This window comes from Ambystoma mexicanum, chromosome 8 (assembly GCF_040938575.1).
Source record: "Ambystoma mexicanum isolate Mex_15411 chromosome 8, UKY_AmexF1_1, whole genome shotgun sequence".
NCBI lineage: Eukaryota > Metazoa > Chordata > Amphibia > Caudata > Ambystomatidae > Ambystoma > Ambystoma mexicanum.
The window spans coordinates 342,710,655-342,736,204 of NC_090929.1; the positions used below are offsets into that span (position 1 = coordinate 342,710,655).

The 25,550-nt window shown below is 45.6% G+C and overlaps 1 protein-coding gene across 1 annotated transcript in view; it reads left to right on the forward strand.

The window, feature by feature from the left end:
- ALAD (aminolevulinate dehydratase) overlaps positions 1-25,550 on the forward strand; it is a 190,025-nt gene that overhangs the window by 123,678 nt on the left and 40,797 nt on the right. Inside the window, exons 7-8 of the mRNA XM_069609792.1 lie at positions 14,079-14,167; positions 14,496-14,551. Coding sequence (XP_069465893.1) covers positions 14,079-14,167; positions 14,496-14,551 — 145 coding nt within the window. The remainder of the gene's footprint in view (positions 1-14,078; positions 14,168-14,495; positions 14,552-25,550) is intronic.

The following is a 25,550-nucleotide window of genomic DNA, read 5'->3' on the forward strand; positions in this document are numbered from 1 at the left end:
CACAATCTAATGCCCTCCACCCCGCTAACCCCACCCAAGAAGGTGATCCCACCTCACCCCACACTCCCACCCTCTCCCATGCTGTTACCTTCCTTAGAATTCAGGGGAGTTACCTCCCTCAACGCCTCCGTTCCCCGCCCATAGCATAGCATTCACCCTCACCATGTACACACTCGGATACATGCAAACAGTCTCATTTGCCCTCTCCCTGCCACCTCCCTCAGCAGATGCAATGCAAGAGGGGTGCACAGATGTAAAAATACATCCAACCCAAAAAGATTTTTAGAAATTGAAGGACAGGCTTGCTTTGCATCTGTGCCTCCATTTCTAAAAATCGTTTTGGGTTGGTTGTACCTCTACATCTGTGCACCCTTCTTTCCAAGAGAGGTGCACAGATGTACAAATACACCCAACCCAAAACCATTTTGAGAAATTGAGGGACAGACTTGCATCTGTGCCTCCATTTCTAAAAATTGCTTTGGGTTGGGTGTACCTCTACATCCGTGCACACAGATGTAGAAGTATACCCAAACCAAAACGACTTTTAGAAATTGAGGGACAGATGCAAATCAAGAGCATCTTGCTTTGAAAACGTCCCTCAATTGTTAAACATCGTTTTTTACCCTGGCCAGAGAGAGACACAGTATGGATGGAACAAAGGGCCATCCATACTGTGTCTCTTCTCTACGGCCCGGCGGGGGGGGCGCTCAGCCCCGACTTCATTCTGCCAGCGGGTGCCCGGGGCCTGGCGCACCCGCGTACTCGCCGCCCCATGTCTATTTCATGGAGTTTACGCATGAGATATTTCCATCAATGCAATCAAATGCCTTTTCAAGTCGGAGGAATGCTGTGTAGATTCCAACTCCTCCTTAATCCTACAGTATTTCTTGATTAAAGGAGTGAAAATAAAACAATGATCCAACTTACTAAAACCACCTATAAGACCGTCTGAAACCTCCCTGCAAAAGTTTCAGAATGTTGTGAGCCAGTGCCCGCTTCTCCACTCACCAACGTTTTACTGATATTATCCAATAAGGAAATGGGACTATAGCAGTGCGGGTCCTCCAAGGACTCCTTTTTTAACTATTAGACTATCACACTATGTCTCCAGGACTTTGGAATCAAATCTGACTTTACAACAGCTTCAAAAGATCTTGCTTCAAAGCATTTTCAGAAAAATTGGGACATTTCAGTGTTTTCCAAAAGTTTGTTGAGCTAGGGAGACATCTTGTGAAAAACCGGGACTCTCGCCCACAAAACTGGGGCATCTGGCCACCCTGCTTTAGGTCCCTTTGAGGGACACATAAATCGCTGCCACATTTTGGATGGATAGGCGACCAAAGAGTTTTCAATATTTTTAGGACTTTGGCCTAAATATGTTTGAGGTCCTCCTAGGAGTGTGCTGTGGGGGAATGCCGGTTTGTGCCCCATGGCTTGCCCCACACACTGCCCTACTGAGACCTATTAGGCAATGCAGTGCAGCTAGGCATGTTGCTTTTTTCCATTTTCAACACACTTCTACCAGAATTACAAAGGGCTTCCTATTTTCAGCCCAAGCAGGTCTGCTTGCACTGCAGAAGAACACCATGCAGAAGGCACTGCAACCAAAAATATGGCGTTTTACATGTAAAGCATTTTTCCCCAAACAGGCTCAGATGAACATATCGCAGTTTCCCCATAGTCTTGCCCTGAAAAATCTTTAAATCCTACCAGATCTGTTAGCCCAGTAACTTAGTTTACTTAGTCGACCTAAGAGATAGTTTGATGGCATCATATTTATTTGTATTGAACAGACCTGGCGAAACATGAAGAAACACTACCAGCAATGTTAATGTGCCTTTTATATACTCTACTCCTCCTGCACACACAACACAATCCCCTACATGTGAAGTACAATTAGGCGAGGCTAATATGAGGGTTGTTATACATTTGGGTGACAGGATTAGACTTTACAAAAGCTTGTTGGTTAGAGTTCAAATAAGTTTAAAAGCTAGGATTTGGGTTGGGGTTAGGATATCCCATACACGGTTGACCATCAGCCTAGGCCCAGGATAGTGTTAGAGAAACAGTTAGTGTTGCTCCTTATTAACCAAAAGGAGCACTAAATAGTGCCAGAATTTACCAGAAAGAATATGGTTGACTGAAAACTGATGTAGAATGATATATATGTGTCTTATTGCACACCAGTGGTGGCAGAGACGTGCAGAGCGGGTTACATCCCACTGCATACTGTTCGCTCAATATACACTCATGAAAATGGATAAGCAGGGCTATTCATGAGAATAAAGGAACTGGGAGTCCGATGTCTCCAACAAAACTATACTTGAAGGAAAAAAAGGACATAGCTATTTTGATTCTCCACAATGGGTAACTCGTCTGCTCACTACCCGCGGTGGGGACCTGGTATGTTGTGGCCACAATAGACAGGGGTAGCACAGGCACTGGATGCCAAACCAGCTGCCTCTCCTCCCCAGCCCCTCACTTCTCATCTATCCTGTCATGAATGTATTCAAATAGAGCCCACATGCCCAAAGTCCATCAACATTGCCTTGTCCTTTCCGCTGCCTCAGATTTCTTCTATTCTCACTATGGAATAGTACTTCCGATGACAGCTCAGCTCGCCTCCACTCTGGGTCCTTGCTCCCCACAATGAACCTCTAGCGATTGATCTGGTGCTTGTTGCTAAAGCTGTTGAGCTTGGAGCCTAGGGAACTGAGATTGCCACTTTATGCCTCACTCAGGTTCTGTTCAATGCCACCTATATTTTTCCACCTCTCCCTGTTAGGTAAGAATTTGGTGCAGTCGCACTGTGTGAGACTACACAAAACTTATCGGCTTGGTATTAGGTAACCCACCTTTTGGTATAGGTCTGTACTACACAAGTTGGTAGTGTGACTGAGCAGCCAGGCCTATCTCAAGAGGGGTAAATGTGAGCTGTAGAGCTGTACAGATGAAATCATCTGTCAATACAAATAACCAAGTAACACTTAAACTCACGGTTTCAGTCATACATAATGATGTATTTTATTAACATCAGTTTTAAATAAGCATTCTTTAAAAAGGCAATTGGTTGTAACAATTCAAGTAAACTTTGAAATTACTTTTCAGAATAAATAAAGCTAGTGAATAATCTTTGGATATGGTTCATATACTTTTCTTACAACCGCAGATGGCTTCAATCACAAGGATAGTATTTGTATTTATATATCACACAATACACTTTTGTAGACTTTGAGTTGCAGAAAGGAAGGATTAGGGAAGTAAAAAGGTTACAACAGTTTCTCAGAAAAATGTGAGGAAAACTGAATCCTCCAATGAAGCCTATATAAGCCTTTCCCAGCAGTAACAGTATACAACAAGCTACAACCTATGAGGGACAAGCAATGCCAAAGTCAATGGATTTAGAAGAGTGCCTTTAGGGAGCCAGGACAAAGTCATCTGGATGAAGTCTATAGTTAGAGAGTTCAGAAAAGTCCCTTGTAGGAATACAAGTTGTTAAACCTGTGCAAAGGGAGTTGAAATCAACTCAAAGTAATCAGGTGCAAGCCTCAAGTGTGACAGCACGACTTCAGGCTAGAAGGTAAGTACCCCAAGCCCAGAAAAGTACCTTTGGTAAGAAGAAGGTGTTCCAGCTGGATTCCGTCTTGCTACAGCCAAGCAGGCTCTGGTTCCTGAGCCTCAGTCTTGGGGACAAGAGGGAGGTTGTCTAGAGGGCTCCTGCGGTGGTACTCTGGATAGTCGTCAGCAGCTACGGGTTTTCTTAATTTCCGCTGCACTTTGCGATTTCAGCGCTTCGCAAACAGCACTGATGCATAATGGTGGACACTGGTTGAACTTTCCTTGCTCCCTCGGTCCTGCACTCTGGTGAGGGGACTCTGGATCAGGATTTCCTGCTTTTCGAGGGCCCTTAGGAGGCTCCTGGAGCTTTTGTCCGGATTTGTTCTGCAGCAGACGTTGCACTCCGTTATGGACACTCGACCCCTGGCATTGGGCTTACACAGCAACGGAGAGACACAGCAAGTCGGGATGGCGCCCAAGTGGAGTTCGTCTCACGGTTAGTTGGTCCCTCTAACCCAAGGGGAGAAGTTGTTCCATCCGGAGCTTCTCTGTCGAGGTGAAATAGGAGGTCAGCACAGCAGCAGGGCTTCACCGGGCAATTCAAGGTCCAGTAGGTTGCAGCAAGCTTGTCTTCTCAGTTTCTTCATTGGATGCTTCTTCCAGTGGTCGACTCTGCCTGTAGTCCCAAGAACCTCGCCTTTTAAGCAAGCTTTTCCCATTCATGTACAGCCTAGGCTGTCCATCACCCAGCAGGGTGGCTGTCCTTGCAGGGCAGCCAGCCAGCCGATCAGGACTAGTTTCGTTCAGGCACACCTAGAGACAAAGGACAGGGGAGTTTCGGGACCCTCCCTTACACCCTGTCCTTCCAGACACACAGCATCCAGGTGCAGGCTACAGGGCTGAAGCCTGCCAAAGGCAGAACAAAGAAAGGGCTCAAAGCTGTCTCAACGCACAGAGTAAAAGCTAAGAAAGACCTCACAAACAGAAAATTGTGAAAAAAGAAGACAGGGGCCATTTAGACAAAGTAGTGAGGGTAACAAAAATGTTAAGAAAGTAGGATATGGGGCTACAAAGAGAAAAAGGTAAGTAAAGCCAATTTCACCTTACTGTTCTTGGGAACTGTAGTTCACCCAAGAAAAGGTATTTAAACCTTAAGAGAAATCCAAAGGACTTCTCAGTGACACTTCACTGAAGGTGCTGTGTCACCATACAAAAGCACATGCCTATGGAGTTTGTCAGACTCCAAAAACAGTGAAAACACAAAATCCAAATCGGGTAAAAACACAGGAGAGTGTGAAAAAGCTCTCACTTACTCCAGGGTTAAAATAAAAAAAGTCCTAAGTCCAGCAAAAGAGCTGGGGGTCTCTAAGGTGTTTTTTTGTCTTCTCAGTGCTAGAACATGACAAATGTACCTCCCTGAAGGCCTGGCTCGCATAGCCAAAAATGCCATCCAGCAAGTTGCAGTGTGACACTGGGGGTCTGCTGTGGAGTTTGACATATTGACTGCTTTAATGTAGGATCTTCTTTGTACCACACCAGTTCTAGATAACATGGATACCATTTATTTGGTGCTCACTACTTGCAGGTCTTAGTGACCACTCATCTGGGATCTTTTTAGATATAGCAGAAGCAGGCTGACCCTCCTGCTGGTAGACTCCTTAGTTCATTTTCAAAGCTACAAGTTGGACAATGATCAGAGCAATCTTTTTTCTTTTACTTTTTTTTAAAACTTGTGGGGAAGCAACCTTTTTATCACACAGATAACAATGAAGCCCTTGGGGAAAATATAAAGTTGTCCTATTTACCAACTACACCATTAAATAATTATAATTGATTCTGGAACCATAAAAAAATTGGATATTTTAATTTGATGGCAATTGGGTATTCCAAATTTCAGTTAACTCTGCTATTCTTTAACTAGACCATGCAATCACATGCTTTTGAAAACTTTGCATTATGGGAGTAGAAGTGACCTTTCCCCAATAGAACTTGAACGGACCAGTGTTTGTTGGATGATCATTGGAATACAAAGTTATTTGATCAAGGAGTGTGTTCGGATCTTCTTCAATAAGCAGCTACATTTAATTCTTCAGTCTTGTAACTTTGGGAATCCAATAACTAAATTGCTATTTTTTGTATACATGGTCCAGAAGTAAATACTGTAAGAGGATTCAATTCAACACTACAGCCAAGTCAACGCCTAGTCTATAATACTGAATGAAAACCCTTATTGATATATCTTTATGTCCAGTTCCTGCGTTCTGGATGACTACCCCTATATAACACCCCTCTCTTGGAATCCCCCTGACCCCACTGAGCCAAGAAGTAGTTCTGTTTTGCAAGTTAAAAGGTTTATTTGATAATTTAAACAATAGATATATATATGTCACACCTTATAATAAATTAATAATTGAATAGCACACTTAATCTGATATGATAAAGATCAACAACGGAGAATCTGGCACTAGCACACTTCTTATAATCACTAATGAGTTGACATGAAATGGATAAGGTAGCACACTGGTAAATAGGAACAAAAGTATAATGTGGTAGAGGATGCTTTATGTAAGCTCAGGTGGATGCAATATTCAATGAATGCAGTACAGAAAATACTCAATATGATTTCAACCAAACAATGTAATCACTTTTCTCTGGCAATACCCTCCCCCCCTTGATGCAAGGCAAGGAAATGGAAGGAAAACACACTTCTCAGAAATGCAATCAATGTAAATCAGTTCACCCCAGCAAGCTTAGACTACAGAAGTTTGAAAACACAGGCCCAAATTGCTTTGATATGTGCTGGCAATGAATTGAAAAATATGCTAAAATACTTTTAATTCCCTTTCAGAGGTTCAGGGTGAGTGGTATCTAGTTAATATTAGTCCAGGCTCACTCATGCAATGATTCAGGGATACTTAGCAGGTTAAACGAATTTCTGGCAAATGGAAGGCAAGCAGCAGCAGTTTTTACATGTGAAGAAATTTGCAAATCGCGGTAAAATTCGCGAATGCGTGTTCCGCGATTGCGGTAAAACTATAAGGGGTATGAATGTGGTTCTAGGTTCGTGGGAAAGCCACGATTCTAACCTTTCAGATGAAAGTTATTGCAAGTCTCTAGCACAAACGGTTGCGGAGATATGAGCGATTTTGTGAAGGTCGTTTTTCAGATTTGCAAATTTTAAACGCAACACTTTTTCAGCTTTAAAAATGATGGCAGAATAACACAATTTCTAAGATGCAGTTCTACTTAGATTAAAATAGGATTGAATTATATTATTTTAACTAGGAGATTGGTTCTGCACAGTTTTCTAGGTACTCACACTATATTCTTGAGTGAAATGGGCCTCGCCATGGATCTGGTCAGGTTTTAAACTCGCCTCTGGTCTCTGCACTTCACAGTGATCTGGGTCAGCTCTCTCTGGTTCTCTGGTCTGGGTCTCTAGTTCTGGATAGATTGAAGTCTCTAGTTTGGCTCTCTGGAGGTTTGATGGAGGTAAAGTCTGGATCTCTGGATGTTGTATGGTCCGGCAGAGCGCGTTGCAGCAAATGGAATTGAAGGTCCCTATCTGTCCTGTCTGTCTGCTTTTATGTGTTTAGAATGTGGGTGTGTTCTAGCATCACTGACCCTACCTCTCTCTCAGCTTCTAATTGGTCAAACTTCCGTTTATCATTTGATTGGGGAATGAACTGTGAGTCAGAGGGATGTCATTTTATGGCTTGCAGATAGGACACTCCCCTGTCATCTGTGCACCCAAATCTATATATGATCAAAATCCATATTTCAGAGTTACACAGTTGTTTGAAATTACATATACATGGTGTGGCTGAATTTAGCTATGTCTCTGTCCAAATCTGCTGTTTCTAAGAGCTTGCATTCAGAAATGGCACATAATTGACTTTTTAACTGATTTTTCAATTTCTGACATTGACCCAACTTTACATACATGTGCGCAGGGGGTAGGGGCATTAATTGATGAAGTTTCAGATTTTTAACATGCATACATTTAGAGTAATATCCACTTTTCCGCTGACACCCCCCTGAACACACCACCGGGTCGAAAAACCTCTTAAAATGTGGGCAGAAAAATCACAAGAATTATGGTATCATTTATAAAATTTTCACATGTCCGTACTATGAGTTATTCATCTTTTTCTAAACAATATTCTGGCTACAAAGGGGTGTGGTTTTCTCTCAGCACAAGGTAGAAATACTGGTTAATCCAGTTCTGCCAAGCCAGCTTGCTCTCACAGGCAGTGCCCCTCCCAGCTCCTGCCAAGAGGAAGCTACATTTTACGACTGCGTAATAAAACCTTTGCCTGAGTGAAGAGGGCTTTGTTCACTCTCCTGCAGAGCACAGGTAATTCAATTATCAGATAGATGGCATATCCTTAGTGTGAGCAGCAAAAGGGCAGCTAGGCCTGGGAACACAGCTGTGACTCAAGTTTCACTCCTGATGGGGGTAGTTGCCAGGCAAATTGGAATCTCTTTAAGCTGTCATTTCTGTTCCCCAGTTTCTGCATTCAAATAAAACTAAACATTTTTACATATGCAGCTAGAATGCTGATTCTAAGTGCAAAACTATGGCATTTCAACAGTTACAAAGGCATGTGACACCAAACATAGGTCACTCATTTAATCTAAACATTTTCGATTTTAGTGTCTTTAAATCCAGTGCAACTTAAACTGCTGACTCCATAGCAGTTTTGTTATAAGCATTGTTTTGGGCTCTTCATTTCCCAGATTTTGTAGGCACACAACACTCCATTCTACCAAATGTCTGCTGGTGTCCAGTGAGTTTTTAGATGTGTTGCAATGTTTAAAATAGACAGTTTGAGCCTGCCTTCAGAGAAACACAGGGTGGTTTTAAACTGCCGGCTTTTGGATAGTGGTGAGTACTGGTACTGCACCCATTTTTGGGATTTAAAAAAATGAATTCCCAACAGTTATGGGTTTGCTTTTGGCAATCAGCATTGCCATTCCCAATGGTTTCAGACTACTGTGTGGGTAGTCCAATGGTGGTTTTAGGCAGTTTCCTTCTGTGCCCATAACATCGGCAAAAATGAGTGGCAGCCTATTCTTCATGCATTTCCCTGTGCATTTTCTGGGAAGCTCTGGCCATCATGAGGTTTTCCATGTCAGTACTGCACAGTTTTGAGGTAGGGCTCGGATGCATGGGTAAATACATCCCACAATACCTATTCAGGGGAATGTAACATATATGTGCTATTTCAGTTTACATCACATTGAGGTATGAAAATGTCCGAAAATAACCACTAGATGGCAGAGTGGACCTTGCTTTTATTTTTCATTGAATACAAGAATGCATGTGTAGCAAGGTTAGAGTTGCTGCCTGGTGGACATTTTCAGATAAACCGCTTGAAGGGAATAATTCTTTCCCTGGGACCGAAAATAAATTAAATCTGATTTTACTCAAATGAAAAAACCTAGTGGTAAAAAAAATTTGATCAATGCAAGGTGCTTACTTCATCAGTGCTATGCTGCAGCTCCATGGATATGTTCGGTTCCAAAGGAGAGACCTTCTTTGGCCTTGTGATCAATTTAAATCTTTTTTAACTGCAAGAACTCCAGGGTTCTCTCAATTCCTACTTTGTGAAAATCAAAACCATCTAACCTGCTGTCTCTGCCATCTCCAGACTATTGTGCACCACTCACTCCCTTCTGGCATTGACAAGTCAAACCAAAAAATGGTGATTGTTACCACCCTTATAATGATACCTGGCCTGGAACACACTGACATCTCCACTTTTTGACCCATTGTAAATTCCTCTTTCACTGCTAAGATCCTTGAGCCTGGTGTTTGTGACAACCTGAAAACAGTCTTCAGAAGCAACGTCCATGCTTTACTGGCAGGCTCCCACTTCAGTCAGCCAGAGAATCCATCTTAGTTTCCTTACTGGACAATCTTAGGATGGTAGCAGATGCTGAATGTGGCCGTGCTCTGGCACTCATTGACTTCTCAGCTGCAGGAACACCGGCGACCATCAAATCCTTCTGGAACATGGTCTGCTCCTACCTGATCTCCATGAGTCTACCCCAAAACATGCAAATGTCTTTCCTGACAATCCCCTCACAAAAAGGCTACTATGCCCCTTGCTCTTCGCCTCCCACATCACACATGGAATTCCTCAAGGCCCCTCCTTACTAAAGGAATGCCACTTACACCAGAATTCTCCTTGGATTCCAGAGAAATTCCAGAGAAATTACTGTAATGCAGTCTCTTAACCTCTCAACTCCTGTCCCTGGACGTTTTAACTGGCTTTCAATTGAACCGTTACAACCCTCCTTGGCAATGGTGCTTCAATCTTGCCTTCAGCCAGCCAAATGCAAGAAAGAAGTTGGATTATTACCCAACAAATAATCGCAGCATCCACATAGCCACAGCACATATCCACACAGCACATATCCACAGAAGCTCTCCTAGGAAGGAGCCTCTATGGCACTGAGCACCTGGAAGGACCCTGTGCACCCGTGCGTTCCAGTTTACTAAGGTAAGCCCCCACAGGCAATTGCTAGACGGCAACCTATAGTGCATTTCCAAGAATCGTAATTTCTTCATTTATGCTCACTGGAGCTCGTCTTTAATTACTGCAGATTTATACAGTAGTAGTGCATAACCCGAAATCTGCTGCACTGCAATAGAATATGAAAGTTCTATTTGATCATTTCCAGCACAAAGCTCCTCTTCAAAATGTCCACTTCAACGGCATAGAAGTGTTACACCGAAGGCCCCCACTTGAGGCCCTGTTTGCCCCTGTTCGCCTCAGAGAGCGTTTCTGGAGCCACGTAACATTGTAGACCAGCTAATTGCCTCCACTGGCACTCCTCATTCCCAAATGTCCTTCTCATCCACGCATCTATATACCACTACCAAAGCAGAGCCTGCTCATGATCGAGCTGTGCCTGTAAGTCACGTGGCCTCTCCTATCCTTCTACCATTTATCTGCCGCCATCGACAACTCACTGACTTTCACAATGGCTTCATTCAGCCAAAGTCCACCCCAATGGACGCCTGTTACACGTGTACCCAATACGCGCATGTCTCCATGTCCGTATATCCCGCCCTCTACTGTTATTATTGTTGTATAGCTGTGTCGTTTTCCCTTAACAATCTGAGTTTAATGTCTGCAACTTAAGATGGTATATTCAGCATCATATTGCCTATCTATGTGCACCACATGCTGCCCACTGTGAAATTAGCATTGTACAACCTATCCAAGTGTACCGCATTATCCCATTGTGATCTCGGTATTGAAATTGCCTAATTGTACCTCATCTCAGCACTGAACTGCATTTTTAGTGGACTGTATCTAACATATAGTGCACCTATCACTGAACTTCATATCATTTTATGCCACACCTAGCTCACAGTGTTATACTAAGTTTCTCACTGTGTACATTCCATAGTGCTGATCCAAAGGACCCTGCACCCCAACCAAGGTCATCTTACTCCTGTCCACATGACCACCCTATGAAGAGTTACGCTCACTATTTCTACCATCTTACCTTTGTTTCATACAATTGCCCCAATTAACTTCCTACCTTCCGCTCACCCATACATACATTACACGGATTTCAACTCTGTCCCAGAGAATAATAACCCTTGTCCCTTCAGCCTTGCTAATGGATCCGGCACTTCGCCTCCCCACCCACGCCACTGGTCCCATGCTCATTAAGTTCAAGGAATGAGAGACTGGTTTCTCGCTTCCTGAGCATTAAGTCCATAACCAGGTCCCATGGTCCGCCGGCCCTGAATAATCCGACTACTACCCAGCCTTCTGCCCAACCTATAGTGTCCTCGGAATCCAGCAAAAATCTCAGCCCAATTTTATAGACAACTCACTGACATGGAGCACCAGATCTAGATACTCCAGCAATCAAAGGAGCTCTCATCAATGCACGATCTGTTAGCTCATGCACTTGACATTGCCAACCTCCTCTCCATTAACCAATGAGACTTCCTTGCCATTACCGAAACGTGGCTACACCATGCAGCAGGTCCCGCCCTATCCTTAGCTTTCCCCGATGATTACACTATCATCCGAGTGGATAGAGACATTGGCAAAGGCGGGGGAGTGGCGTTCATAGCCAACACATCTTGACCTCAGAGCCGTCCCCAATTCTTGCTTCCCCTACGCTGAACTATTTTTCAGTTAAACTTCCCCTCTCAGCTACCTGCACCATTTTACTTAACTTAATATGCCAGCCCCCTGGCTCTATCTCCTCCTTTGAGGCAGATATTGTCTTCCTCCTGACCCAAAACACGAATCCTGGGTCTCAAATAATTTTTTGGAAGACCTCAATTTAGGCCTTCATGACCCTAACAACACTAACGCTAGCTTCATTGAAAATTCTATCTCTCAGCTAAGCTTTAAACACTGCATCAGTGGGCCCACTCACAACAAGGGCAGATCTTTGGATTGGCGGCAGACCTTAACTGTACTACCACAATCCTTAATCATGAGCCTTGTGCCTGGTCAGACCACCACTGTATTACCTTCACTGTACAGGAGAGCGCTCACCCTAATACCAGCATCGCCATTGCCCCACAAACCCTATCCAGAAATAACCGGAACATAACATTAGATTACCTACGACCCTTACTCCACCCTATCGCGGACCTACCAAAAAACCTCGAACTGGACCCTACCAAACTGGTTGACCTGTACAACGGTACTCTAGAACAAGCCTTAAACAATATTTCCCCCGTCAAACTAAGAAAGGCTAAACCTGCAACTCGCCTAAATAAATGGTTCACTGCCAATCCAAAAACCCTCTGTAATGCCAAAAGAACCGGTGAAGCCACTTGGAGAAAATCACCCTCAACCCCTAACAAGGAAATGTTCTCGTCTGCCGCTACTACATATAAAACAGCCAATCTTAAAACAAACTTAAAAAGGCATGGGTTATGCCCATCCTCAAAAAACCCAATTCAGACCCTAACATCCTGACCAATTACAGACCTATTACAACAGTCCCATTCCTCCTACACATTCTAGATAGAGCGGCCTATCTACAAATTCAAAAACACCTGGAGGATAACCTTCTAGGTCTGCGCTAATCTGGCTTCAGACCTAGGCACGGTACTGAAACGGCTCTCCTGGACCTAAAAATCCAAATGGATGAAGCAAAAGATAAAGGCAATCTGGCCACCCTTCTCTTATTGGACATTTCAGCAGCGTTCGATCTCGTTGACCATCAGATCCTTACCAAACATTTGACTGTAGATGCTGCGTTCTCTACGAACGTCGCTAGCTGGATCCAATCCTTTCTTTGAAACCGAACAACAAGGGTCTTTGAACCTTCAGCATCCGCAGATCCAGTCCCTATCTATTGCAGAGTTACACAGGGTTCTTGCGTCTTACCTACGCTTTACAACATTTTCACAAAGCTCCTCTTTGATCGTCTTGATAACATGGGTGTCACCTACACAAATTATTCAGATGACACCCAGGTCCTCATTACGCTCACTGGCTGCTACGACAAAGATTCTAAATTGCTAAATGAAATCTACTTAGAAATACAGGCGTGGATGGCTGCCCACAGCCTTTGTCTAAATGCCGATAAAATGGAGCTTCTGATCATTGGCTCCCAAACACGTCTAAACACATTTGACACACGATACAAGACGTTCAATATTGACGGGAACATCATTATAGTTGCCAATGAGGTCAAAACTCCAAGCCATAGCGAGCGTGGTTGTTCACTCCGGCTTCTGCCTCCTCATGGTACTCCAGTGCATCTGCCCTTCCGAGGCAGTCACAACCATCTTCAAAGCATTCGATAAATGTGGCCCGACTTGCGTTCCAAATTATCTCCATATACCCCACAGACCTCTTTGCTCAGCAGATGCCACTCTCATCAGCATCCCACACATCACAGTTACAACAGGAAGCATGTCTGTTATATCCTGTACTTCTAGTCTCCCTGAGCAGATGAAAACCTACATGCATGAGGTGTTTGTAGGGTGTGGTTTGTGGCTGTGGATTCTTGGTTTCTCTGTTCTAAGTCTCCATTCCAGAGGTGACCATTACAACATTTGGATCCAACATCTCTAGGGTGAGAATTCCTGGCATCTTCCGCCTTATGTTTACCTCTCTGCCTCTGTCCTGCTGTACCTTGGATCCTACAATGAAACCACCTACTTTCTAAGAAGCCACCTCCTGTTGTCCTTAACTCTCATCTTCATTTACAACAATCGCCTGCTCATGTCATCGGGCCAAGCTGGGGTACTTACTACAATCTCCCTAAAACATGCAATACCTACAAAAAAAAAGAGTAGTTTGAAAATGCTTATTTTAATCTTTGATAATTGGAGGGGTTTAATCTTTGGTAATTGGAGGGGAGAATGGCAAACAGGTGATGCCAGACTGTGCTGTATGTTTTTTCTAGTGTTGCCTTGCTCCCCTTTGCCATTTTGTTGCAGATGTTTGACACCATTGATTCTCATTGGCTCTGGAAGTGTCACAATAGATTTATGTTTCGCTTTTTGCCAATTCCAGGATGCCATATCGTGGCCCCATCTGACATGATGGACGGGCGCATTGGTTCTATAAAAAATGCTCTAATTTCAAATGACTTGGGAAACAAGGTAAGATACCAGGAGATTTCTGTCAACAAATTTGATATTTGAAACACTTAATTGAGAATTGTGTTAATTCAGATTATAATATGAAAAAAAGAATGGACAGAATTATTGGGTTATAATAATAAACTGTACATTTCCTGAAGTAGATGCATTTCAAAAGGGTATATTGTCAGATGTGGTAATGTGGCAAGGCGCGGGGTCATTGATTTTCAGCATAGAAATCAAGATGAAATTGGAGCCTCCCATTAATACAAAGCTAGACTGAGAGAACATATCTTTTTTGTATTTTTTTGTTTGTTTTTAAAGCATGCTCTCTTCCCCATGTGTGCAGGTTTCGGTAATGAGCTACAGTGCCAAGTTTGCCTCCTGTTTCTATGGACCTTTCAGGTCAGTGATGTTGGCCGGTTTGGCCATTTTACCTACAGTTGTCAAAGTTGCAAACATACCTTTCCTATGATTTGTGAGAGATGGGGTGGTGGCTAGACTAGCCCCGGTACATGCTTTAACATTGACAGTATTGCATGTTTATTTTAGTGAAATGCTGAGTGAATCCGATAGTTGGCTGCTTTGAAACACAATTCCATGATGTATAAGCGCCTTACAAATGCACAATAAAATGAAAATAAAAAATGGTGTTGCTATGTTGATCAATTTCTGTATCTAACTGGGGTGTATTGCATTGATAACTCTGGGATCTCATGTACGGGGAACCCCAGTAGTTTTTATTTTTTTGTATACATTAAACAATTGAAATTCTCACAAGTGATCCATGCAGGGTAAGACTTGAGATCCTAATAGCACAGACTGATGGAATTTATAAATCACCATGTACTCGCCATACCAAAATGTCGACACCTCTTGGTATTCAATTGGACAGTTGACATTGCCTAGTTAATAGAACAAAATGGAGATACCCTAAAAGTCATCAATTCATACACAAGACTTCAAATTGTGATCCTAAATGTCATCAAACCGAGCATTCCCAAAACGAAATGGCAATAAAGCACAGAATGCTTGTCTATTAAAATTGTATAAACAATGAGAACCGTATTTGCTTGTGAGTGATTGGAGCCAAGAGAGAGAGAAGGCGAGAGGCAGAATGCAAAAGAGAGAGAGAGAAAGAAGGAGCGAATACGATGAAGGGTCATTTAGATGGGAACAAAGCAGGATCCAGAGGGATCAAAGAATAAAAATGTGAGTAAAGGAAGTGACTGATAGAAGCAACAGACAGATTGAGATACAGAGGGAGAGTAGGTGTTGCATATTCTATGTAATCTTGCAAGGTAATTCAAAGCAGGCTCTTGTAAGGGTGTCCCTAATTATGCTCACACCAGAAAAAATACACCCTCTCGGGGAATAAGGCAAAAAGTCCATCTTGTAAGGATAACTAGTTTAATTTTACAAAATGAAGATTTATTTATTTGCATTTGTATAGCCCACTTGCAGCCCAGAGGCATCAGGGCGCTGTTACATGAAATTGTACGTAGGCTTGATTAAATGGTTACATATGACACAGGTGGTCCCAAAGGACTCTGCTGCCTGAACTGTCTTCTCAGGTCCCTCTTTCGTTCCTTCCTGCCAAAGTGGTGCCAGGCAGGGGTTTATTTAGTCCTGCCTTGCTGTAGTGGCGTCACTGGATATGGACCATAGCTTCATCCCAAACCATCCTTCTTCCATGTAAGGGATGCTCCAAAGCCGCCTTTACTTCATTATCAGCGGTTTTGTCAGAACATGCTGCTCTAAACTTTGCTACCTTATTCAGAAATGCACTGCAGCCCTGCAGACTTTTACAAACCTTGAGGCCTAGCCCAAGAAAAAAACTAAACATTTTTATAACTAATTTTCATCCATTCTGTCCATATTTCACTTTTCCAGCTAATGTTATCTTGGACGAGTAGTTTCATTCAAACCTTATTTTCATAATCTGTCCCATTCTGCATTTTGTCACACAGAACATATAAAACCCATGTTTAGCCTGCATGGGCCCTTGACGGACAGTAGACAGCTGGTGAGTCACTTCGTGTGCTACCAGTGCTAGCCTTAGTGACAAACACAGTGGAAGCGCCTGTGGTCCGTTTTTTAGAAAAGGCCACATTCTTTCCGGGAAAGATGGGGAGTTTGCATCTACCGCACTAAGATTGTAGAATGCCTAGGATCTAACATTACAAATCTATCCAGTTAATAGTTCATTGTGCTTTATATTTAAACAATATCTGCCTTTTCCAGTGCCTGCCCATGTCTGTGTATATGATTATAGTTGCATGAGAGAGCCTTCCCAGTGCCCCGGCCCCCTAGACCATTATAGCGCCTAAACAAGGTCTTGCCTAATTCTACAGTGCTTGGGGGGGGTGCGGGAGGATCCTGGTTCCTTCCCAACACTATTAGCATGAGCTTAGGGAATGAACACTATTGGTTGAACATACTTTAACACACATACATGTCTGCTGCTATTGAAAAGTTCCAGTTGGTTGGTTCAAAATGCTTTTTTAATACAGGCTCTGCTGAACACAACACAGATTTGAATGTGTCCTTGCTCTTCGGTTACACATTGTTTCGTGAGCTGTGCCAATAGAATATGCATTTGGTGGAAGCTGTATCTTCATTTTGTTAAAACTGTTTACAGAATCAAAGCCTAAACTGTACAAATATGTGGGTTTTCACCTACAAGCACTAAGTACGTGAACATCTTTTTAGATTATTCATTCCTTTGGAATAGTGTTCTATTTTAATTACCAGTGGTAAAGTAGAACACAGACACATATATCATTATCATCTTGTAAATGTGTTATTTTTGTTTGTTGTCGCATTCATAAAGCAAACTAAATAGTTTTTAATTTAACACAAATAATTTGTGGCTTTAAAGAACTCAGCTGCATTTTGATGACTTGATGCATTGTTTATATTTCATAAAGCATCCAGCTCATGCCCTTGAACAGAACACATTTTAATGTTTGCTGGACTTCCCCATTTAACAGATTCATCTTAAGCTTCAATTTGATATTTTCACTATTTTGGAATGTTCACTGCATAGAAAAACATGTTCATCAGATTGGCTATGATAACTGTGGGATTTCTCAGAGGAGAAAACCCTAGATTAGACTCTGACATCATCACGATTGATATTTTCATTGTTGGCTTTCCAGTGATTGCAAAAATGATGTGAGGAAAAATACATCCCAGCTGCTTATGTTTTTGTTTGTGGGCAGTCTGAGCTTTGCTGTGAGCCGGCTCGGTTTTGGGATAGAAGATTGGTTTTGGAGAGGTGATTCCAGATTACACACCATGATTGACATTTGCCATGTTCATTTTTTAAATCAATGGAAAAGAAACCTCCAAGCTGTTTTTAAAGACCAGAAGATTAAGACACTGACTTCCCCCAGCTGAGCAGGGGACAAATGGGGTTTAAATAAACTTGAATGTCAATTTATTAAGCCAAGTTCCAAAGAGCAGTAGATCTACATTTCCTTTACTGCCTGGTGAGCAGATTCCATGCGGGACGGCAGAGCTGGCAGGCAGACCTTATCCACGTGGCATTAAAGGATTGCTGATTGGCTTTGATAATTGCTGCTGCGGCTTCTTCTCCTTATCTATTGTAATACATTTACCAGAGCAGAGTAAATCTGCTTTCTGCGATTAAATGTCATTTTTTGTCTGCATCTGTTCTTTTAGGCTGAATTAAGCCTATGTGCGGCCTTCTTAAGCCTTTTAAGGAACATTCTTCTTACTGTGGTATGTGATAAACACTAGGGACCCTGATGGATTTTTATCAGACTAGCTTCCAACTGTTGCCTAGAGCATGGGTTGACACAGCGTTTGGTGTGTGGTATTGCTGGGCAGATCGCACTGAGAAGGGAGCCCAGACAACGATCCTACTAGGCCAGGTGTCATTCAGATCGCAAGTGCATGGGAAGGGGGGAGGAGGAAGGAAAAGTGTGCGGGGGAAGGGAGAGGGGAAAGTGCAGTACATGGGGAAAGTGGAATAAATATGATAAACGGCCAGCTGGTGGCAAGTGCAAGGAAGTGCAGACATAAGTGCTGGTAGGGGTACTGTAGGGATACAGACAAACGGTCCCCAGGTGCAGGGGTTGCCGGGGAGGCAGTGCAGGTGGGTAATTGACGGGGCCTGGGCCAGGGATCAGAAAGGGTGGCCAGGTAACCAGTGCAGTTTCAGTCAGGAATTCAGCAGGGGAGAGGGGTAGAGGAGGAGAGAAAGCAGAAGCAAAGAGGAAGGTTTTGAGGTGCTTCCTGAACCGGAGATGGTTCTCCTCGAGTTTCAGGGAGGCAGGAAGGGTGTTCCAGAGAGAGGCCCCTGCCGAAAAGAGTGATCTGCCACCAACTCGTTGCTTGGAGAAGCGACTGACCCTGAGTGAGTTGAAGGCGGATGAGCGAAGAGCTTGAGAAGGAAGATATTTAGGAAGAGAGAGTTGAAGGTATTGCGGCCCCAGACCCCAGAAGGCCTTGTGTACAGTGCAGAGGGTTTTGAACTTCATCCTCGCAGCCACTGGGAGCCAGTGCAGAGATTTCAGTCCTGGAGAGATGCGATACCTGGGCTTGAGGCCAAGGACAAGTCTCGCAGTCCTGTTCTGGATAAGTTGCAGAGGGCGGAGAGTAGAGGCAGGCAGATTTAGATAGAGGCTGTTAGAATAATCCAGCATAGAGAGGACCAGGGCTCTGGAGACAGTGAGCTTCTAGGGGAAGGAGAGGAAAGGAAGAATATCTCTTAAGGAGGTGCAGCTGGTAGTGTGACTTTTTAGAGACGTCAGAGATGTGAGGGGAGAAGGAGAGTGCGGAGTCGAAGATGACCCCGAGGTCTTTTGCCTTGCAGTTGGGAGTAGGAAGAGGGCCAAGAGAGGCCGGCCAGAGAGCTGCAGGGAAGGAGGGAGTGGGTGTGCCGATGAGTAGAATCTCAGTCTTACTGGCAGTAAGGCAGAGGCACACACCTCCTGTATGGCAGACAGACAGTCAGATGAGGGAAGGAGAGGAGGAGGCCGAGGGTAGCCTGAAGATGAGCTGGGTATCATCCGCATAGCACTCAAAGTTGGGACAGTAAGCGGCGATGCGTTGGGCAAGGAGTGCCAGGTATTTGTTGAACAGCCAGGGAGAGAGGTTAGACCTGGGGACACCATAGCTAGAGAAAAAGATGTCGGAGAGGAAGGACCCAAGTTGGACCTGGGAGGGTCGCTTGGAGAGGAAAGAAGTCAGCCACGCCAGAGCCTGACCAGTGATAGCAGACGGTTGAGCAGGATGGCATGGTTCACAGTGTCAAAGGCAGAGGAGAGCTCAAGCAACATGAGAACGCACAGGGTGTTAGAGTCAAGGTTGTTGAGCAGGTCTTTGTGGATGTTCAGGAGAGCAGTTTCCATGCTTCTGGCAGCTCTGAAGCCAGACTGATGGTCATGAAGACAACCAACAGATTCAGTGTGGAGATTGAGCTGGGAGATGGCCAGTTTTTCCAGGAGCTTGCCCAGGAAGGGAGTGATGGAGATTGAGACGAGGAAGACGGATGGAGTAATGAAGAAGACCAGAAGCAGTAGGCCAACACCACGTTCTAGTCTTTGGAAGGAGTTCCATTGTGCTTGGAGGTTTAAAGTTGACACAGCTGAGAGAACACCAGAAGGAAGAGCGAGGTAGAGGCTGGCTCTGTCTATGACTTGTTCTGACACCGGTTAGAACGCGGAAGACTAGCAGACTGTCAGAAGCAGTGCTGTGGCTGACACAAACAGTGTTCAGGAGAGGCGAACCAAAGGAAGCTTAATGCTTGAGTGCCCGAAGCAGCGAGAGCCGTGCGCAGCAGAGGAGGGCAAAGCAAAAGTTTACCAGCTCACATGAAACACTCTTGAGTCAGCAACCCGCTGAAGACAGAGAAGGGAAGACCCGAGGAACACCAAAGCCGCCCGGTAAGCCCACAGAAAGCGAACAGGTGAATGCTGTGTCGTGTTAATTAACACCATTGAAGAAGTTGATGCGGATGCAAGCACTATTAGAAAAGGGTCAGTGACCCAACGGTTCAAAACAGGAATTGGTGCGAGTGTGAACAGTGGTGGAAAAGGGTTGAGAACCCCATATCTGAAGGAAGAAGTGAAAACAGAAACAAACTGTAATGAGAAAGGGCCAGTGACCCAGCATATGAAAAAAGATTGTTTTGTGGATAACAAAAAAAATAGTTTGGAGAATGGAAAAGTCTTGGCAGGTTAGTGAACCAGGCAAATGGTGAGTCTGGGGCTGAAATCCTCAGTAGAAGTAAAACTTAAGAAACAGTGTGATATCCTGGCAGGAGAGTAAACCAGGAGTGAACCTGAAGTTGGGAAAAGTGTCAAACCGAGCCACCAGGGGGCGCCAAGATGTTCTGACGCATCTCCGTCGGTCTCCTCCCTAGGGCAGGTAAAAAGGGACTTGAGTACCCCCTAACCTCCCAGGAGAGTGACCTTGAACCCCCCCCTAACCCTCCTGGGGCTGTGTGAAACCCCTGCGCATCGTCCGAGGAAAAATCTCTGTCTTCAGGGTTGGTGTATGACCAGCGATCCAGCCCTGTTTATCTCAGAGGAGGTGAGCGTATCCTGTCTCCCGCCTGTGGCTCCATGACTACTGTGCTGCTTCCGAGGTGGGGGAGGGGTCGGAGGCCTTCTCTTTGCCTACGCGGTTGATCCCCCTCGTTGTAGGCCGTGTGCCCCACGGTCGCCGCCCTCCTCCCATCTCCACCAAAACGGTCATGTTCGCCTGTTTCCCCCGGCCGACCGGGGTAAATGAAGCCTGATCAGGGTGGCACTGCAAGTACGTGTTGTGCAGCGGGAGACGGACCGCAGCCGCTCTCTCTGTGCATCCGGACGGAGGAGCCTGTCACCCGCTTGGCTGCAGAGTCCCTTCCTGTCCTTGAGCCGCCGAACTGCGAACCAGAGGAGATGCCGCAGCCGTGCCCCCCCTACTGCCGTCAGGGTTTCCTACCGCCCCTGGGGTTGCCCTGCTGTTTAGCCTCTGAGGATCCTGACTGGGCCCAGGGCCGCCTCAAACCCCCGGCCCAGATTGATGCCAGAGGCCTCGTCTGCAGGGCCAGGGGACTCTGCCTTCAGGAGAACAACATTGTCACATTGAGGAGCTGCCGGCCCCCATCGAGCAACAGGTCAGTGCTCTGGCCCCCCTCACCCTGTATCGTCCGGGGGGGCTCTCCTGGCCTCCTCAACACCTGCTGCCTCTGGGGTGGGGAGGGGCCCGGGGTCGAGGCGCCTGTCCTCTGCCGGTTCTGTGGGGTCTGGCCCCCATGGTGGAGTCACTACTTTAGAGACGTGGAGAGGTACACAGCGTGGGCAAACCTCAGTGTACCAATACCGCTATCAATGCAGGAGTGCTGTGCCGTATGCCCTGGGATCCCCGGCACCTACTCCACTCCTGGACTGCAGCCCTGCGGCCCTGTGGAGCGTGCTTTACCCCTCATCCAGTTGGCCTGCATAACTTCTCCTGAGCTCCTGCCTGTGGGGCTGTTCCCCTCGCCACCTCTTCCTCCCCGCCTGCTCTCTCTCCACCTGGCGATCCTCCTTCACTCAACCACTGCCCCGTGAGAACTTTTAAGGTCGGAGAGGCTGTGTTCTTCGTCCCTCCCCGGTCTGAGGGTCCTGTAGGAACAATAGTGCCTAGTGCGCCACACGCCTGCGGAGGGACCCCCCCCACCCGCCCAGAGGTGACGTATTTGCCGCTCCTCCGATCTTGCTTTTCCTGATGGTGTGGATCCTTCTTGGGCTGTCTTGCTACTCCTCCATTGGCCTGATCAGGCCCTCCACGCCGTTATCTCCCGCCGGCACTCAATAAGAGACCTGGTTAGCGTTCTGAGCTGCTGGACCTTCCATGAGCTGGACTGAATCTCTTCAGAAGTTCCGCCGTACGCCAGCCTGCCCACCTCCACCCACCAGTATGGCGACCCCATCGTAGTCGGAGCCAATGGACGCCAACTCGGTCGCCAAGGGCATGGCAGCCCTTCTGGAGGAAATTGGCGGCTTTAGAGCGGACATCGCTGGAAGGCTAGATACTTAGGACAAAAAGGTTGATGCCATTGACGATTGGCTTAAAGGTCTGGAAGCAAACATATCATCAATCGATATACTTGAAACCCAGTTTGATATGCGTCTAGCGGAACTTGAGCGAAGGGAAGAGAAGTGCACTCTAAAGCTTGATGACCTGGAAAATCGAGAGCGCCGCTGTAATCTACGATTCATGGGCTTTCCTGAGCAAGAAGGCGAGACGCAGTTGGACATTATCAGAGCTGTCAACGCTGTTGGGTCACTCTTCGACGATGACAACACTAATGAACCATCTTTTGCAGAGCACACAGGGCAGTTGATTCCAACAGGGGTCCCAGATCTATCGTGGTGAAGTTCCATTACTTGTCTGAGAAGAGTAAAATCTTGGAGCTGGCTCGGAGGAAGGGCACGATTTGCTGGGAAAATGCACAAATTTAGATCTATCAAGATTTGTTAGCCTTTATCTTAGCGAGGCGCTGACTTTGTGCCCCACTGACAAAAATGCTCCAATCTAAGGGGGTGCAGTACAGGTGTAGATACCCCTTTTCGCTCTCTTTTGAACTGGAGGGCCATAAATATGCCTTGGTCACGGAGGACGACATACACAGAGTGTCTCAGGAGCTTCTGAGTGACCCCGGTATGGAACCTGCTGAGGCTGGTCGGGGGAGAGAATTGACTGGTCCCTGAAAGACTAATATCCCCACGGAGAGACGTAAGGTTCGGGGCCACAGAAAGTTCAGAAGGGTTGCACCAGCATCTCCAAGATCTGCTAATGATGGATGAGCTTACAGCTGCGGCCTGATCTACCCCATAGGGTTGAATGACTTCTTCCTGTACCTGGTTGGCTTGTTGACCTTTGTGGGGTCCTTACGACCTAACTCCTTCAAGCTCTCTCTGTTGAAGAAATTATATTTTTTCTCTTTCACAGTTTTTTTGTTTCTTCCACTGTGGCACGCGGCTGAGATGGGAGAGGGGGACTGAGGATTCTGTCTGTGTTAACTGATGAGGGGCGCGGGAGGTTCCCGATGTTGTTATTGTGGAGCTTAGTAGGCCAAAGGTGGCCTGGCCTAGCGACAGTGATTGCGTTCTTTCGAATCCTGCCACTCTGGGAAGGGGGGGTCGGGGATTTCTGCTTTGATTAGTTTACTCATGTTGTGTTCTACTATTGCCAAGTCACACAGGGTGTTGCAAGGTTACAGGCTTTTTCAAATGTAATTATTATTCATGGAAGCAAGACAGTGTGAGGGATTTACTGTGCTCCTTATGTGGTGCTTTAGGATGTTTGCTTCCCCCTGATGGTTGATTTGACTCACCCACCGATGGTGGCGTCATTAAATGTATGTGGGCTAAACTCGCCTACCTAAAGGTCGATGGTGGTGAAAGAATTGAACAGGCTCCAACTGCACTTCCTTTTTATACAGGAGACATACTGGGTTAAGGGGAAGCAGCCGAAGCTGAGGGCTCGGTCTATACAGCATACATTGTTCTCACCATATGCAGCAAAGAAACGTGGGGTTGCGCTCTTGGTATCTCCCAAAGCTCACTTTACACCAAAAGCTCAATGTTCCCACCCGGAAGGGCGATACATTATGGTTAAGGGGGAAGTGAGAGGTAGGTTGCTCACAGCAGTTTGTATATATGGCCCGAACGAGGCCCAGGATTATTTCTGGGAGGAAATGAACGAGAAAGTTATGGCCTTTACAGAGGGTATCCTTCTGGTGGGAGGGGATTTTTGTTGTTGTTGAAAATTCGTTTTTTATTAAAGTTTTTATGGTTATTACAGAAATAAAACAATGATACAACCAGCAAAGTAAATGGAAAAATAATCACAACTCCCCCCAACCCCTACCGCTCACTCTCCCCCCACCTCCCACACCATGGTTCATTGGATGATGATAACAGCATGGTCCAACACATTATTTTACCAAGATGCGTCGCGAGCATAAGGGTGAGTAAAAAGTAAAAAAGGGTGCTCAAACCGTAAGGTCCAACATGTAGGGACAGCATCTCCCGTTCTAACAGATCCCTCCATGCTCAGGGCGGGGGGGTGTCCAGACGGCAATGTTGAGATCTAGGAGTCCGTCTAAAGTATTTCTTGTGTCTTAAGCTGTTCTCCCATATTTATCAAAGAAGGGAAGCCATAGGCCCTCAATGTTAGACTTAGATTCATCGATCAGGTGGGTCAAGAATTCCATATCGTATATTGCCCGTATTTTAGAAACCCACTCTCCTTCCCCCAGGGGTCGGGGTGATTTCCATTTTTGGGCCCAACCGCATCTAGCCGCAACAAGCATAACATGCAGCATGTGGTCGTGTTTCACCTTTGGACCCCCCTCCACCTCAATGCCAAACAACATTAGCCAAGGGGATAGAGTTCTTTCAATTCCATCTACCTCTTTTATCCATGACAAGACTTCTCTCCAATAGGTTTGTACAACATGACACTTCCACCACATATGTACATAGTCCCCTTTTCCAGTGTGACACTTCCAGCAGTGAGGATCATAGCCCTTTCTCATTCTGGCTATCCTCTGTGGCGGGTAGTGCCATCTATGGATCAGCTTCAGGGCCTGATGGCGGTATTGGGGCGCGGCTGTGGAGCGATTGGCCTGTCTACAAATCTTGGTCCATCTTTTTTCGGTTATGGGAGTGTCTAGGTCCTTTTCCCATTGTACTTGGGAGGATGGGGGATCCCGTGGGGTGGAGAACAGCAAAAAGCCGTAGAGCCGTGATATCACCCCTTTAGTACCTTTGTGTGTGATGAGGAATTTCTCGAAGTCTGTTAGATCTCTCCTAAGAGTGTCTCCCCATCTGCTCTCAAAGGCAGAGAGGTTGGGGAGGCCCAGGGCGTCCTTCAGATCTCCCAAGGATATAAACACCCTCTCCACCCAGAGTTGCCTGGCTCTACAAAGACCTGCCTCATACCATTGTTGGAAGGCTAATGGCTCGTTGATCCCATCCTAGAGTGGGGGAGCCCAGATGCAGCTCAGGGGCGAGGGCCATGTTGTGAGCCACCTAAGATAACCCCACACCCCTCTTTCCATATGGACCATAGCACCCCCAACTGGATGTTTCAAAACTCTTCTCGGGATACGTGCCTTAGGGACCCATAGCCACTCATCTAATGTGACCGGGGAGAAAAGCAAATTGTCCAAACCTACCCACTGTTTCTTCGGGCCCATCACCAAGTGGTCTACCAGGATTCGCAGCTGTGATGCCTTATAGTATGTGTCTAAGTCTAGGAAATTAACTCCACCCTCGTCTTTGGGCCTTATCAAAGTGTTGTAGGCAATTTTATGGGATTTTCCCGCCCAAAGGTAGCAGAGAAGGGTCCGCCTAATCTCTAGGAGGAACGGCTTTGGTATCTGGGTCGGCAG